The sequence below is a fragment of the Anolis sagrei genome, chromosome 3 (genome assembly GCF_037176765.1).
Source record: "Anolis sagrei isolate rAnoSag1 chromosome 3, rAnoSag1.mat, whole genome shotgun sequence".
NCBI classification, from domain to species: domain Eukaryota; kingdom Metazoa; phylum Chordata; class Lepidosauria; order Squamata; family Dactyloidae; genus Anolis; species Anolis sagrei.
Window position 1 is genome coordinate 16,493,948 of NC_090023.1, and position 18,726 is coordinate 16,512,673.

At 40.3% G+C, this 18,726-nt stretch overlaps 1 protein-coding gene across 3 annotated transcripts in view; it reads right to left on the reverse strand.

Moving 5' to 3' along the window:
• The window catches only part of NOX4 (NADPH oxidase 4), a 150,441-nt gene that overhangs the window by 17,477 nt on the left and 114,238 nt on the right, over nucleotides 1-18,726 (reverse strand). For 2 of the 3 annotated variants that reach the window (XM_060771126.2, XM_060771125.2), the window contains exon 14: nucleotides 2,260-2,379. In XM_060771126.2, coding sequence (XP_060627109.2) covers nucleotides 2,260-2,379 — 120 coding nt within the window. Of the gene's footprint in view, nucleotides 1-2,255; nucleotides 2,380-18,726 lie in introns of all 3 variants that reach the window. The other variant, XM_060771127.2, reaches the window with a different exon arrangement.

An 18,726-nucleotide genomic window follows, 5' to 3' on the forward strand; every position in this document is an offset into this window, starting at 1 on the left:
ACAACTTGATAATGGATCCTAACAGTCAAAATTTACTTGTCTGAACGTATCTCCCTCTACGTTCCACCTCATAGTTTAAGATCCACCGGGGAGGCCCTGCTCTCGGTCCCACCAGCCTCACAAATGTTTTATATTGTTGTTTATTGTGGTATTTGCAGCATCAAATTGTTGTCAGTGTTAACCGCTCTGAGTCCCCTCTCAGGGGTTGAGAAGTGCGGGGTAGAAATGTTGAAATAAATAAATAATAAAAGGCTTAAATATGGATGGATACCTGTATCAATTTCTCTTCAGAGTTAAGCAGCAGTCTTTTTAGCTAGTACTGAAACTAGTGGACTTTAAAAAAAAATCCCTAAAAATGGGCAAAAGCAAAACTGAGATTCATCACTCATTCAGGCAGAAGGCACTGAGTCTTTATAACAAATGTAGGTTTGAATCTATGTGTGTCTTGTCCACTGGCTGAATTTTGGATATGAATTTATGAAACTAAAATCTACCTTAGCAGATTTGACTTTTGCAGATTTAGTTATTCATATATTTAATTTTAAAGGTTCTCTCTATGAATTTCTAGATCCTCCAGGATGACTAGGGCCCCTTGGACACTACCCCTATCTGATCCCAGATTATCTGTTTATCCCAGGTTATTCAGCAGTAAGGGCCCCCGGTGGCGCAGTGGGTTACACCGCTGAGCTGCTGAACTTGATGACCTAAAGGCCACTGATTCGAATCCAGGGAGCAGCATGAGCTCCCACTGTTAGCTCCAGCTCCTGTCAACCTAGCAGTTCAAAATCATGCAAATGTGAGTACATCAATAGGTACCGCTCCAGTGGGAAGGCAACGGTGCTCCATGCAGTCATGCCAGCCACATGACCTTGGAAGACAACGCTGGATTTTCAGCTTAGAAATGCAGATGAGCACCAACCCCCAGAGTCAGACATGACTGGACTTAATGTCAGGGGAAAACCTTTACCTTCAATTTACCTATCTGGCAGTGGAAACTCAAATAATCCAGTTTCAATTAGATAATCTGGGATCAGATCCTGGACTATAGGGCAATGTAGAAGGGGCCTATATGGTCAACTTTCCAAGCAGACATTGACCTTAGAGTCATGTTGGAGGAACTAGAGATTACTAGAAAGGTGTTCTCTCAGGTTTAAAAAAAGGCTTTCTTAAATTCTTGAGTTTTCTACTTTCATGGAGTCCAATGCCCCTGATTTCAGCATATACAAAGGACTGACTGTACAAATAATTCTGTAGATTAAGAACAGATAAGAGTTTGAAATGTAAATAATATGACTATAGAGGAAACTGTAGCTAAGCCCTTCTGCATTACACAGTAAAAGCATCATAATTCCACATTAACTGCCATGACTGAATGGTATAGTATCCTTGGATTTGTGGTCTATGGAGACACTAGAAATCTCTTACAGAGAATTCTAAATAATCCTCCTTAAAGTGGGAATTCTAAGGTTATGATACCATAAGAATTGAAATAGAATCATAGGGCTATAAGTGTGTAGTATGAAAGAGACCTGAGGTTCTTCCATCATCTTAGTCATTCAATTTACTTTTATTTCGTGTACAATATTAAGCATATTTATATTATATTATATTATAATTTGTGTTGATTCCTATGCCCTGCCATAGAGCTGAATGTTGGATGTATTTATTTATTCATTTATGACATTTATATGCCGCCCTTCTCACTCTGAAGGGGACTCAGAGCGGCTTACATGACATATATACATACAATATATTATATTATTAGCATAGCACAATATCAGTATTATATATTACTATATCGTACTACACCATTATATTGTAATATTATTAGTATTACATGTAATATAAAATATATAATTATAATATTGTATTATTAGTATTAGTATTAGTATTATATTGTATTACATTATAATATTATAAATGTATGTATCCACATTTAGATATACATAAATAAAAGGTAACTATTTCCATGGAGAAAGGGTGGGGGGAGGTGGGAGAGATGTGTTTTAACAACTGTAGATTCTCTGTGGCAGCAATGAACTACTTTGCCAGTTCTTGGAACGATAATTATGATTAAATTACTTTCAAAAATTATCTTGCCAAGCTCTTGTATTACAAGAAAACCCTCATTGTTATTAAATCACCATTTTGCAGTTCTGGTGAGAGCAACACCCACAGGGTAAATTTACTTGATAGATGCATTTTAGTAATGCCCAGGAGCAGAGTAGAGGAAGCTTTAGGATGATGAGGCTTACATACAGCAGGGTGTTGAGGATCGATGCGAACGGAGTCACTCCAATGCCTCCAGCCACACAGAGGCTAACCTCGTAATTGAAGGATTCCTCAAAGGGGCTGCCAAAGGGACCATCTACGTACAACCTATGGGAGGATAAGAAACAAGGGCAGATGCAGTCACTCAAAATTAATGCAGTTCTTTAAAAAAAACACCCAAAGGGTATCAAAGTAATTATGGCATTTTTCAATTAAAACAGATAGAAAAAGCTTTCAATAAAGTAATTGCACAGGGCAATCCTGAGCCCCAGATCTGCTGGCTGGAGGCAGGTAGGATGAAAGTGTCCCTTTGGCAATAGGTAAGAGCTCTGACAATGAGATAGAGGTGGTACAGTAAGAAAGAGATGGGGAAGCTATTCTATGGAAAAACAGTTTTCACAATCAGCACAGCTGATTGCAAGCTTGAGGATTCTGAATAGTGTAGAGCAGTTTCTCTTAAACTGTGCTCCCCCACATGTTTTGGACTTCTTAACAGTTAGTCAGTTGGCTGGGAATTCTGGGAGATGAAGTCCAAAACACCTGGAGGAGCAGAGTTTGAGAAACATCAGTGCAGAGGGAACGAGTACATTCATCCCTTCACATTTGTGGTTTTGACTTTTGCAGACCACATTATCCACAGAGAACCTCTTCCAGTGTGTCTCTATGGTCAACTTCACCCAGACATGATGGAGATCTAGAAATTTCTAGAGGACACATTTTTCTAGACCTCTCTTGGTCCTCAAATGTTATTCTGTGGTGAGCTTCCAGATTATGTTAATCATAGTGCCATCCTGGAAAACCCAGGAATTCCAAGAGGAGATTTTTCTCTTACTTGAAAAAAGTAGCATTTTCTTTAAGTGCAGTTTGGTAGTTTATAGGGATCCTGTGCTCCTAATTCCAGAGAATGTGGTGGGATGACTATGAATTCTCCAAAATCTTCATTCATTGAGCTCAGTATCTGAGTGAGGAATCCAACACAAATCTCTTAGGTCTACATCCATGGTCTGAGTGGGGACACTGCCAAAGAGGTTGTCTAAAATATGTTGCTGTAAATTTTTCGGAATATATGGCCATGTTCATTCTCTCCTGACATTTTGCCTTCATCTGTGGCAGGCATCCTCAGAGGTTGTGAGTTCTGTTGGAAATGAGGAAAATGGGGTTTATATATCTGTGGAATATCCAGGGTGGGAGAAAGAACTCTTGTCTGTTGGTGTGAATGTTTCAATTGGCCACCTTAATTAGCATTTAATAACCTAGGAGTATTCAAGGCCTGGCTTCTTACTGCCTCGGACAATCCTTTTTTGAGAGGTGATTAGCTGTCCCTGATTGTTTCTTGTCTGGAGTTACTCTGTTTTTGAATGTTGATCTTTATTTACTGTTATGATTTTATATTTTTTTAATACTGGTAATCAGATTTTGTTTATTTTCATGGTTTTCTCCTTTCTGTTGAAATTGTCCACATGCTTGTGGATTTCAATGCCTTTTCTATGTAGTCTGACATGGTGGTTGTTGGAGTGGTCCAGCATTTCTATGTTCTCAAAAATATGCTGTGTCCAGGTTGGTTCATCAGGTGCTCTGCTATGGCTGACTTCTCTGGCTGAAGTAGTCTGCAGGGCCTTTCATGTTCCTTGATTTGTATTTGGGCAATGCTGCGTTTGGTGCTCCCTATGTAGACTTGTCCACAGCTGCATAGTATATGGTAGACTCCTGCAGAGGTGAGATGATCCCTCTTGTAATTTGCTGAATGTTGCATTTGTTGTATTTTCTTAGTGAGTCTGTAGCTGGTTTGTATGTTGTGTTTCCTCATCAGCTTCCCTATGGTGTCAGTGGTTCCACTGATGTGTGGAAAAAACACTTTTCCTTTGGATGGATCTTTATCTTTACTCTTGTGGTTGTCTAAATGCTTCAGCTTGATGTGGAAAACATGGAAAGCACTGCTTCTTACTCTTCTTCAGCAAATAAGATGATTCTACCTTTAATATTTGGTATGTGCTGCATTTAAACCTATAAGAAGTCTATCTGTAGGACTTGGGAGAACATTTCCAAAAGAAGCCATACAATGTGCCAGTAAAAACCAATGTAATCACCTCAGTAGGGTGGTAAATTCATGGTTTTTAGTACAGACTTTAAAGGCTCTACTCAAGGCACTGAACTTATTAAGGGCTAGGATTAGATACCTTAGGTACTTCTTTAAAGTTCAGACTATATCCTGAAACAGCTCTACCCTTACAATTATAGGGAAGCCACGAGACAAGATGTGTATTAGTGTAGGAATGGTTGTGTGTTTGCAGGGCAACCTGACTGGCATTACTTGTGATTTCATAGAATCGTAGAATCAAAGAGTTGGAAGAGACCTCATGGGCCATCCAGTCCAACCCCTTTCCAAGAAGCAGGAATATTGCATTCAAATCACCCCTGACAGATGGCCACCCAGCCCCTGTTTAAAAGCTTCCAAAGAAGGAGTATATTTGTATATTGTGTATTTGTATATTTGCCCCTATACAATGGTGGCATGCATCCTTCATGTGACTTCTATAATAAAAAATACCCTTTTCTTTCTGGGGATATTGCATAATCCATAATACAATGCAAGAGCTTCTGATTTTGGGTCAATATAATGAACAGATGTGCAACTTAATGAAAAACAAACAAAAATATGTTCAAAACCTATTACGGAATATTTTAAAAAGAAGGCCATGAAATCAATAGTAGAGCCTCAAATCACCGAGGAATTCCATAGTAACAAAAAAGCAGATTTAGTCTGGTATTATTGTATTATCATGACAATGAAAACCAAGGCTGTTGCCTCCTTTATCTCAGAAAATACTTTTAATGCACTGTAATTTATGAAAGGACTAGAATTTTCACAACTCCAAGCAAAGTAATTCAGTGGATCTTTTCCCCATTCAGTACCGCTGCAAGGCATTTTGGCTACAATTTAATTGTGTGGTGTACAAAAGAAGAAATAAACAAACAATTGAGTACAAATGATTTAAAATGGGATGGCAATACAAAACAAAAATAATTCCTATTATGTGTGCAGAGTGACTTCATCACAACTTTAAATATGCAGATTTGGTCAATTATCTTTCAATATCAAGGACAAATCAAGAGGTAGACATCAAGAGTGTTACTCTATTGATAAAACTTTAATGATACTGTATTGATAATGTTTAGTCAGACTTTGAACGCTGTCATAGCATGTCTTGTGTTTATAAACTATGGGCTGAACTACATTTTAAAAATCCTACAGCCACTTACACTTATTAAAACGTAACAATTAAGCACACTGATATGCATAATTTCTAAATCTGGATCTACAAGACTTTTAATCCCTATTTGGACAGAATAGGCCATATTTGTGATTAATACTTCATAGAGATCCTGTTTTAATCCTTTCTAGGCAAACAAAGATCCGCCTAGTCAAAGCCATGGTATTCCCTGCAGTAACCTACGGATGTGAGAGCTGGACCTTAGGGAAGGCTGAGCGAAGGAAGATAGATGCTTTTGAGCTGTGATGTTGGAGGAAAGTGCTGAGAGTGCCTTGGACTGCGAGAAGATCCAACCAGTCCATCCTCCAGGAAATAAAGCCCGGCTGCTCACTGGAGGGAAGGAGACTAGAGACAAAGTTGAAGTACTTTGGCCACATCATGAGGAGACAGCAAAGCCTAGAGAAGACAATTATGCTGGGGAAAGTGGAAGGTAAAAGGAAGAGGGGCCGACTAAGGGCAAGATGGATGGATGGCATCCTTGAAGTGACTGGACTGACCTTGAAGGAGCTGGGGGTGGTGACGGCCGACAGGGAGCTCTGGCGTGGGCTGGTCCATGAGGTCACAAAGTGTCGGAGACGACTGAACGAATGAACAACAACAACAACAAGGCAAACAATGTCAAATTGAATAAAACTTTTGACTGACTACACCTCATCTTTACTTCAATGAATTCAAGGTAGCATGCATAGCTCTCTTTCCAACAATTTGAAAGCAACTGATCCAAACTAATGAGTGCTCTAGGGTTTCAAAACTCTGAGACTTATGGCATAACCTTGCAATTCTCCTGCATGAAGAAACTAAAATAAGCAAGGATGAGATTTTGCAAAAATCCAAGATAACTAGATTATAGTTAACAGAGTATAATTTAACCACAGAATTCAGTACCACAAAGCACAACGGGGGCTGCCTATCGAGAGCAACGCTTATAAGAGAGTATGGCTACAGTGGTCCATGCTCTCATTACATCTCGAATAGACTACTACAACATACTCTACATGGGGTTGCCTTTGAAGATGTTCGGAAGCTTCAAGTAGCAGCCAGGTTTCTAACTGGAGCAGTGCACAGGAAGCATACAACCCCCCAGTTGAGCCAGCTCAACTGGCTGCCAGTTTGCTACCATGCACAATTCAAAGTGCTGGTTTTAGCCTCTAAATCCCTAGATGGTCCCACTCCAGTTTACCTTTCCAAACACATCTCTCTTTATGAGACAGAGCATGAAGATCGCTTGAGGAGGTCCTGCTCTCGGTCCCACGGCCCTTGTAGGCTCAACTTGTCCAAGCGTATCTATATTTATGAACCATCTAGGACTCTAAGATTTCCCGGGGAGGCCCTGCTCTAGGTCCCACCTCCTTCGCAGATGCGTTTGGCAGGGATGACAGACAGGGCCTTCTCAGTGGTGGCTCCTTGGCTGTGGAACGTCCTTCCCAGGGATATAAGATCAGCCCCCTCCCTTCTGACATACCGTTAAAGGGTTAAAACCTGGCTCTTTGAGCAAGCTTTCATTAATGCAGCATAATCAGGTAAATATGAAATTACTGAATGGCTTCACGATGCAGTTGGATAATGATTTTAGTAAGGAGACACTGAGAATTATGTTTTTATGGCTTTGTATGGTTTTTATATTATATGCTAGATGTTTGAATTGTATTTTATAATTGTTTGAATTGTATTTTATAAGGGTTGAGGCATCAAATTGTTGCCAACTGTGAACTGCCTTGAGTTGCCTCGGGGCTGAGAAAGGCAGTATACAAATGTGGTAAATAAATAAATAAACTTGAGAAGACAAGAAACAGGGCCTTCTCGGTGGTGGCCTCTTGGCTGTGGAACTCCCTCCCTAGCCCGATTAGATCAGACCTCTGCCTCCTGGCATTTAGGAAACAACCTTAAATTTGGCTTTTCAAGCAAGCATTCGGGGAGTGAGATGAAGTAATCAAATGATAACCTTGGGATTGGTGTAATGTCTAATGTTCTATGTTTTGTCTATGTCCGATATTTTATAGTTTACTGGTTTTAATCTATAGTTATATTCTATTTTAGATATGTGTATTTTATATTTTATGTGAGGCATTGATTTTTGGCCATTTACTTTTGCTGTGAACTGGTTTGAAACCCCCCAGTGGTGAGAAAAGCGGTATATAAATAAAATAATAAACAAACAAACCAACAAATAGTTATATATATCTAGATGAAACTATCACTGGAATCAATGGCTATTGGCGATTGCACCCAAGTAGACTTTTAGAGAACTGAATCTTGAAAAATGGAACAGCAAAATTAATGGGCTATCTTTGGCCACCGAGTCCCTCCACGAGGGAGAGAGGACGGGATATAAAACAAAGTAAATAAATACTAGTCACAGTGCTGCTTCGAAGTTTAGAGTCAGCAGGCTTCTTAGCCACTAATTTGTCAGAAACAGCAGTGCGAGAGGGCTATTTATTTATTTATTTCTCATGTTTAGGTCCTATATTTCCTCTGATGAACTCAAGATTGTGTGGCTCTCCTTCTTCTCCACGTTGTCTTTACAGTGCATGGTCTAAAGCAGTGTTTCTCAACCTGGGGGTCGGAACCCCTGGGCGGGTCACGAGAGGGTGTCTGAGGACTCGCCAAAGACCATCAGAATATACAATGTTTTCTGTTGGCCATGGGGGTTCTGTGTGGGAAGTTTGCCCCAATTCTATTGTTGATGGGGTTCAGAATGCTCTTTGATTGTAGGTGAACTATAAATCCCAGCAACTACAACTCCCAAATATCAAGGTCTATTTTTCCCCAAACTCCACCAGAGTTCACATTTGAACATATTGAGTGTTCATGCCTGGTTTGGTTCAGATTGATTATTGTTTGAGTCCACAGTGCTCTCTGGGTGTAGGTGAACTACAACTCCCAAACTCAAGGTCAATGCCCACCAAACCATTCCAGCATTTTCTGTTGGTCATGGGAGTTCTATGTGCCAAGTCTGGTTCAATTCCATTGTTGGCAGAGTTCAGAATGCTCTTTGAACTATACATCCCAGCAACTACAACTCCCAAATGATAAAATCAATCCCCCCCCCCCAAACCCCACCTGTATTCAAATTTGGGTATATCAGGTATTTGTGCCGAATTTGGGCCAGTGAATGAAAATACATCCTGCAAATCAGATATTTACATTATGATTCATAACAGTAGCAAAATTAGTTATGAAATAGCAACAAAAATAATAATTCTATGGTTGGGGGGGGGGGGTCACCACAGCATGAGGAAATGTATTAAGGGGTCATGTCATTAGGAAGGTTGAGAAACACTGGTCTAAAGTATATTATGGAATTGTATTTTTACATAGTTTTCTCTGCCAAAGAGCATTGGGGTCTCCCTAAACCACAACACACGAACTTCCATAGCATTGAGCCATGGAAGCTAAAGTGGAGTCAAACTGCATTAACTCTAAAGTGGAGATGTGACCTTAATATGGTCGTATTAGGCCTAGTTATTCATTATCCTACTTATTAGTCCTATTTATTAGTTATCTTTCTGTGTCACTTCTATCACCGAAATGCCAAGATATGAAGTCAAAAAAAGCCTGATTTTATTGTTTGGTTCCTAGGAGGTGGCTCTTTATTTTGACCGGCTCCACTTAAATAAAATCTATCTGCCTGTACAAATCTTTTCCTTTGAACATCATTTTTCAAGGCAAATGAAAGCTTATAGAATTTTCCACTTCATGGCTTGGGTTTATTTCTTTCCTAGCATTTTCCTTTTATAAATCTCTGGGCCTTTAGGGTATTTATTGGTACGATGTCTACATTACAATAAAGAGACCTGCATAAAACCCACTGGAATTAATTTGTCTCAGATGACATTTCCATATAAGTAGGTGAATTATATTTTAGCGCATTTTCACGATGCACATTTCATTCTTCAGCGGAGGAAGGACGTTCTCTGGCAAAGACAGCAAATTCCCCTCCTTTAGATTTCAGTGTTTATAATCTTCTTTTCCTATTTTAGACAGAATCAGGTCTTTCCATAAGATGTTTTGCTTACTTTTTAATTTGCAAGACAGAAATAAAAGAATTGTGCACTTAAGAAAACAGCTAGTGGGATTTTTTTTTTTGCATCTTCTAAAGAAGCTCTTCAGGGATTATTATCATTTTTTTTTTAAAAAAGAATTTATTTCTTGTTGCAACAAACAAACAAATCCTTCTTATTGGATATATTCCAAACTGAAAAAGCCAGTGCCTTCAGGAAACAAAACAAAACAAAGCAAGACACCTACCCTTCTTTGAATGTAGGCTTAAACAAAGATGGGTCCATTTCTCAGTCAAGTTAGATACTAAAGAGAAGACATATTGCTACAAATTATCTACTTCCATGCCATAATGAGATTATGGTTCAAAGAACTGTAGTTTTCAAAGAGAAAGAATACCCACTGATTTTGTGAAATTGAATAAGGCGCTGGAAATGTTTAGTAGATCTGGCCATTAGCTGCCGGGAGACACTAAACCTGATGCAATGACAGCCATGTCTGACTCTGGGGTGTGGTGCTCATCTCCATTTCTAAGCCGAAGAGCCAGCGTTGTCCGTAGACACCTCCAAGGTCATGTGGCCGGCATGACTGCATGGAGCGCCGTTACTTTCCCGCCGGAGTGGTACCTATTGATCTACTCACATTTGCATGTTTTCAAACTGCTAGGTTGGCAGAAGCTAGGGCTGACATGTAATTAGAGAGTCTCAAATTCTGTTACTTATGGTAACTATATTTTTTAATAATTTTTTATATTTTTTTAAATATTTTTTTAATAATTTTTTTGCTATCTTGAAATATCAGAACTGTTTTCAAAGAGATAATGGAGCACATTGCTCCACAGTTTAGGACCCAGGAAACTGCAGGAAAAGAAATACTGACTGAACGTAACATCCCAGATCCATTGATGCTACCAAACAACGGCACTACTATTCCATTTGTACTGCCATTGTTCAATTCTATTGTATCCAGAGATTGGCAATTTAGGGGTGAAATTTAGAATTCTCAGACAGAAGATCTCACAAAACTACAAATCCCAAGATTCCATAGGAAGGAATAATAGCAGATCAAGTGAGATATTAATGCTGCAATTCTTCAAAATAAATGTGCCTCAGATAGAATCATAGAATCAAAGAGTTGGAAGAGACCTCATGGGCCATCCAGTCCAACCCCCTGCCAAGAAGCTGGAATATTGCATTCAAATCACCACTGACAGATAGCCATCCAGCCTCTGTTTAAAAGCTTCCAAATAAGGAGCCTCCACCATACTCCAGGGCAGAGAGTTCCACTGCTGAATGGCTCTCACAGTCAGGAACTTCCTCCTCATGTTCAGATGGAATCTCCTTTGTCTGTATGACAGTGTAGCAGCCCACACCAGAAAGTGCTGTACTTTCCTTCACTGGAGGCTTTCAAATAGAGGTTAGATGGTCCTTTCCAAGGAGTGATTTAAAAGCGGATTCCTGCTTCTTCACGCTTTATGAGTTTGAAATGATGCAGCTGGAATTTATCTGAGCTTTCCCCTCCCTTCATATTTTTCATCACTACTGACAGCTGCACAGCATCCAAGCAGAGCTTGACACTTCTCTCTAAAACAAATTAGGAGAGCAAATGTGAAAGTGACACATTTTCTTGCTCTTTCTAAAGTTCAAAGCCCAGGTTCAAGGCCCTATTAGACCAGGAGAAGCACCATCCCAGACATTTCATTTTCAAACAAAGTGAGGTCAAATTACAGGGCAGCTCGTAATGATTACTGCATGTGAAAAATGCTTCCCCCTTTATGTAGAGTATTCCCCCCTTTCATTAGAAATGTTGTATCCACTGACCTATGCTTCCTGCCAACTATTATCCCTCAGGTAAACAGACCCTGCTTTCTACCTGGCAGGCTGGAGCAAGTTCTTTCCTTATTTATTATTATTTTTTATTTCATACGCTTCTATGCCGCCCTTCTCCCAAGGGGGACTTATCTCTTTGCAATGCAAAGAAGTTCAGGTAGATACAGATTTCCTGGAATTCACTCTCACTCTTATGGGTTCTGCATTCTTCAAAGTAAGATTTTTTTTTTTCAGATTGGCCAGAATCTAATTTTTCCCAACTTCTGCCGTGCAACCCCATGGAGTCACTGTGGTCTCCAATGAAATGCACTAGGGAATTTTAACATTGTGAAGCCTCTAGACCAGGGATCCTCAAACTAAGGCCTGGGGGCCACATACGGCCCTCGAAGGTCATTTACCCAGCTCTCACTCAGGGTCAACTTAAGTCTGAAACGACTTGAAAGCACACAACAACAATCCTATCTCATCAGCCAAAAGCAGGCCCACACTTCCCATTGAAATACTAATAAGTTTATGCTTGTTAAAACTGTTCTTCATTTAAATGATTGTATTGTTTTAAAGTGTTTTTTTCACTACAAATAAGATATGTGCAGTGTGCATAGGAATTCATTCATTTTTTTCCAAATTATAATCTGGCCCTCCAACAGTTTGAGGGACTGTGACCTGGCCTTCTGTTTAAAAAGTTTGAGGACCCTTGCTCTCGACAATTTGTGGTAAACACAATTATCAAATACAGCTCTATCCCTTGGATTTTTTAAAATTGTGTCAGAAGCAACTTGAGAAACTGAAAGTCGCTTCTGGTGTGAGAGGATTGGCCATCTGCAGAGATGTTGCCCGGGGGACACCTGTGGGTGGCTTCTCTCATGTCCCCACATGGGAAGCTGGAGCTGACAGATGTGAGCTCACCCCATCTCATGAATTTGAACTGCTGACCTTCAGGTCAGCACTTCAGCTGGCACACAAGTTTAACACATTGCACCACCATGGCTCCATCCCTTGGTTGAAAAGCATTGGTTTATGAGGGTCTTCCTTTTTGGAATTGGATGGGGTGGGGGAGAGTGTGGTAATGTTTATTTATTTACTATATTTGTATACCGCCCTTCTCAGCCCTCAGGCGAAGTGCCTAGAGAAGTGTTCTGTTTAGGAATCTTTAGATCCTTCACTGAAACCATATGGTTAATAACTAGTTGAATGTTGAAGCAAGAAAACAGGGAAAGGATGAAGAAAAACACAGAAGTTCAAAAAATCAACTGTAGGAAAAAGAAGAGAATCTGTACCACTGGGAATTCTGAAGTGAATCACATGATGGATGAAAAAGGAATTGAGAGGAGTCATTCCCAATTTAGGTTGGTACCTGTAGGGGTGAAGTTAACGGCGAAGGATACTCAAGCTCTGGAACATCCCAAAGTGAAATCTATAGAGATGCAAGACCATGTGTGTGAAGCACAAAGATCATGAAGAAGGAAGAGTTCCATCCTATGCTGTCCAAATTAATTTATTTCGTTTGTCTCTATTTTGTACATAGCTCTCCAGAATAAAAACCTGACATGCATTCTTGCTCACCTCCTCCAAGGTGAACAGAATCACCTAAACTGGGCTTTACAGGCCAATGGATGCACCACCACAGACATCAGAAGAGCAGCAAGACCAAGAACAAGCAACAAGAGCAAAGACAAAGATCCACCCAGAGGAAAAGTGTTCTTACCATACATCAAGGGAACCACAGAGCACATAGGGAAGCTGATGAAGAAACACAACCTACAAACGATCTACAGACCCACCAAGAAAATCCAACAAAAGCTATTTTCAGCAAAGGACAAGTGGGATCCTCTCACCTCTGCAGGAGCCTACCATATACCATGCAGCTGTGGACAAGTCTACATAGGGACCACCAAATGCAGCAGCATTGCCCAGACACGAATCAAGGAACATGAAAGGCACTGCAGGTTAATTCAACCAGAGAAGTCAGCCATAGCAGAGCACCTGATGAACCAACCTGGACACAGAAATGCTGGATCACTCCAACAACCACCATGTCAGACTACGCAGAGAAGCCATTGAAATCCACAAGCATGTGGACAATTTCAACAGAAAGGATGAAACCATGAAAATGAACAAAATCTAGCTACACCTCCAAACAAAGGATTTCCCCAGGAAGCAACTACCCAGGCTTTGAAGCTGCAAGGCCATTCAATGCTAATCAAAGTGGTCAATTGTAACATTCACACTTGCCTCAAGCAGACAAGAGTTCTTCCTTCCACTCTGGACATTCCACAGATATATAAACCTCATTTACCTAGTTTCCAACAGACCTCTCAACCTAGGAGATAATGCTTCTGGAACATGGCCATACAGCCCAGAAAATTCACAGCAACTTGATTCTTGCTCAGTTCTGTATTTCAGACCAGTACCCTGATATTCCATCCAACACGTACCTGCTCTTGCAAATGAAAAAAAAAATGACAGCTCTTGTGCCTCTAGCCTAAATCATGTTGATCTCACCACACAGAAACTCCAGCTAGCTAGTTAGACACCACTTGAATTAGCTTTGGCACCTCATTTCATTGCTTGCCTTTGCTCCTTCACAGCTGCTAACCAGGTTTTCCAGCTGCCAGCTGTCCAGCAATTCTGCAGCATATTTGATGTATATAAATAAGATATTTTATTTATTTAGAGACTGAACAAGAAGAGGGCAAGAAGGTGCCGTATCTGAATGGTGAAGTGGAGGTTTAAAGGGGGAACGTTCCATTTTTGTACAGGTATAAACGTTCATATTAGGCATGCTTCCTTGCATGCTGCTACATCACATATTCTCTCCCTATAACAGAGTTTCACCACTGAAGGTTATGTTGCAGTTACCAATCAGAAACATAAGGAAATAAACCTCTTGTTGGTGTCTTGGCAACAAATTGGAGGGAAGATCTCCAAAATACTGTAGCTCACCTTTTTGCTGCCTACCTAGTCCCAATAGTGGTAGTTACAGGTTCTTTCAATTATGCTGGGGAAAGTGGAAGGCAAAAGGGCAAGATGGATGGATGGCATCCTTGAAGCGACTGGACTGACCTTGAAGGAGCTGGGGGTGGTGACGGCCAACAGGGAGCTCTGGCATGGACTGGTCCATGAGGTCACGAAGAGTCGGAGACGACTGAACGAATGAACAACAACAGGTTCTTTAGAATCTAAGTGTCTGATATATTTTTCATTTGGGATTCTTAGAATGATGGAAAGCCCTTGTGATCTTATACAAGGTATAAGGCTGGGAAACCTCTCCCTGGCCCCCACCCTGAATTCAAATGTTGTAATATACAATACAGTAAGACTTTGCATAACCACTGAGCTTATATCAACAGAATCAGTTACCCAGGGGAAAATATCTAATTTACAGTGCAATACATACAATCTATGTCCTCCAAGTGTTTTGGATTCAGCTTCCACAATTCCTGACCATTGGACAAACTGCTTCCCAAACTCCTGGAGGGCCACAGGTTGTGGAGGCCTGGTCTAGACGCAGAAAAGTCATGCAACATTTCTGCAATTTTTGCTCAGTGGAATGAAAGCTTGACATTCTTTATTCTACATTCAAGACATAGCTTTGCATTCACCCCACGTTTCGTAAAGTCATACCTTGCAATTATAAAAACTACTAAAATGTTAGCATAAGCTTGCCATGGATAAATAATTATCCCTTACCAAGTAATAATAATGCTGTAACTTATTTATAACTTTGTTCCTGGAAAGGGGAAGTAATTTCATATTAACACGTTGACTTAATATACACTTAATTTCCAAACTTTAGCTTCAGCACACTTGTTCTATCTTACAGTGCAGCTACACCGTAAAGTTAATGCCTACTTTAACCATTGTGGCTCAGTGCTTGGGAATCACAGGAGTTGTTATTTATTATTTATTTATTTACAGCTTTTATATTCCGCCCTTCTCACCCCACAGGGGACTCAGGGCGGATTACAGTGTACACATATATGGCAAACATTCAATGCCAATTTTTGACATACAACATATATAGACATACACAGAGGCTATTTCACTTTTTCTGGCTGCCAGGGGAGCTGTCGCTTTCCTCATCCATCTGCGACACTGATGGAGTACTTCCGCATTCCCCGCATGCTTTTTTGCTGGAGTGCTTTGCTGGAGTCTTCTTTATGCCCCCATAAATCAGTTAATTTAGCCTCCCCACACTTTAAGGTGGTACCTAATTTTCCTACTTGACAGATGCAATTGTCTTTCGGGTTGCAAAGGTCGACAACAGGCTACACAATTGGTTGGAAACCCACGCCAACCCGGGCTGGCTTCGAATTCATTACCTTTTGGTCAGAGTGATCTTAATGCAGCTGACACTCAGCCAGCTGCGCCACGATCCCGGTGCCACTTTGAGTATCTTTTATGTGCGAAAAGGTGGCATATGAATATAAATAAATAAGTAATCGTTGTAAAATATCTTGAGCTTGCTTTATTATTTATTTATTTATTTACTTTGCTTATATACCGCTGTATCTCAAGCCCGAAGGCGACTCACGGCGGTTCACAAACAGTAAAAACAGTAGAAACAGCAGTGGTTCCATACAACATATAACAATTGACTTAACACATTATCCATAAATTACCAATAAGCAATTACAATGCACAATTATTACAAAAAACAACCGTAACCAATCTTCTCATCATCCAAGCGTAGTCCAGGTTCGTCGTCCATTGTTCCATTCCTATGTTCCATTACCAGATTGCACTAAATTACTCAAACGCCTGCACAAACATCCAGGTCTTCACCTTTTTGCGGAATACCATTAGAGATGGTGCTAGTCTAATATCCGTAGGAAGGGCGTTCCACAGCCGAGGAGCCACCACCGAGAAGGCCCTATCTCTCGTCCCCGCCAGCCGAGCTTGAGAAGCAGGCGGGATCGAAAGCAGGGTCTCCCCGGAAGATCTCAAACTCCTGGTGGGTTCATAGGCAGAGATGCGGTCAGATAGGTAGCTTGGGCCGGAACCGTTTAGGGCTTTAAAGGCCAACGCCAGCACTTTGAATTCAGCCCGGTAGCAGATCGGTAGCCAGTGGAGTTGGCGCAACAGGGGGGTTGTATGCTCCCTGCGCTCCACTCCTGTTAAAATCATGGCTGCCGAGCGTTGGACTAGTTGGAGCTTCCAAGCTGTCTTCAAAGGCAACCCCACGTAGAGAGTGTTGCAGTAGTCTAAACGGGATGTAACCAGAGCGTGGACTACCGTGGCCAAGTCAGACTTCCCAAGGTATGGGCTGGTGCCCATACCAAACTACAGCTCCCAGAATTCCACAGCATTAAGCCATGGTTTCAAACTGCAAGGATTCTGTAGTGCAGATGCATCCTTAGTGAGCCACTGTTTCAAAACTTCAGTCTAGGAAGGCTTGGCCTCCATGAGTTGCAACATGCCCTGTTTAATTTGAAAAATAAGTTATCACACAAACCCTTTCTGTCAAAGCTGCGAATGCAACTGAGCACGTCAGAAGTCAATATTCCACAGGCTCCAGGCGGAAATCAAATGGGCAAAAGCTTTCCGCTCGAAAGCAAGGGATGGAAATGGCAAAATGTCAGAGAATACTAAATGAGTCCACGGAAGGCAGGAAGCCCAGGGACAGGCCTGGGAGTCATTCATTTAAATGCTCCTCGGAGAGGTGATAACCGCTCCTCATCTCTCACTAGCTCCCCCAGTAGCTTTTGAAAAAGGATGAAACAGAGCATGAAAAACATGTCAGTAGCAATGTGGCTGACTGAGAAAGGTGCCTAAGTGGCTGCCTGGTGAGTCTCTCCCTACCTCCGTGAAGAAGATGAAATTCACCTAAAGAACATTTTGCAAGAAAGAACCCTGATGTCCTGCCCCATGCTGAGCAGCATCCCTGATGCAGGTTAAAGAGACCATCCATTTTTAGTGGTTTCAGCAGGGCCTCCATTGTGCAAGCTTCATTACACTCTCATATCTTTCCCTCTGCAACAGTCAGTTCATGGAGAACCTTCTTAGTGCCTTTTCAAAGGTGGAGAAATGAGGCTGCACAGTTGCGAGACAGGGGGAAAATGTCTCAATGGTTCAATTTGATTCTGGGGAATTATATGTACAAGCAATAGAGAAAGAAGGTGTTTTACATGTTTTTGACTGGTTTAAATCATTTTTTAAATAAATAAATAAATAAATAATTTTTGTACTCCATCTCCATCTCCCTGGGGGGATTTGGGATGGCTTACATATGGCACAATGAGCCAAGACAGGAACTGACAAAGCATAAAATAAACACACAGTATAATACAATAAAGTAAAAACTATAGCATATAAAACAACAGTTTAAAACTCATAACAATGCCCAATGACCTATAGTGACAACTACCATAAGACATGGCCAAGCTGCAAACAAGATAAGGGAATGGGATAGTGCAAATTGTAGCTAAGGAACAGGGCATAGGATAAAAGAGTTATATTGATTTTTACTTTTTAATGTCTGCAAATTGATGTTTTAGCATGATCTTCTGAAATTATTGTAAACTGGCTTGAATCCTATCTCGGGACAAAGATGGGATATTGATTCTAAAAAGAAAATAAAGAAAAATAAAGAAGAAATCATTGCAACTCTATCTCAGTTGGATGCTACTGCTAGGCCACCATGAAGGGGTAAATGTTTGGTATTACAAGCATGTGAAGAACTGTTATTAGGTCTGAAGACCCATTATTAGGGTAATCAGTGCAATATGATGGGCCACCCAAATCTGCAGCTACACACTACCACCTTCTTCCCAGAGAGCAACACAATACCCCCATAATAATAATAATAATAATAATAATAATAATAATAATAATAATAATAATCTTTATTTATTAGGCCTGGGTAACAACGGAAAAAATTTGTTTCTAAAATCGATTCGTTTTTGGGTTTTTTTTGCGTTTTGTTATTTAAAATAATTACAAAATTTTCCTTTTAAAAAGTTCGATATTTACGAAATTTCGTAAATGTGAAAAAAATTACAAAACATTAACGAATCGATTTCCGAAACAATAACGAATCGATTCGTTAATGGCGGACGCGACCGCGAAATACCCTAAAAAACCTCCAAAAACTTCTGAAGCTTCCCTCTCCCTCTGTTGTTGACTGTTGGTGTGATATTATAATTTTTTTTCACTAATTAAACAAAAAACTTGCCCCAGACATGCGGAAATAATAATGAAACGACCTCAGAACAATAACGAAACGAATACAATAATGAAATACGAAGCATTTACAAAACGTGTTTAAAAATTCGTTTTTTTAAAAAATTGCTCCAGAATGGTTCGTTATCGTTTTGTAATTAAAAAAATTAACGAATTATTAACGAATTATGAAT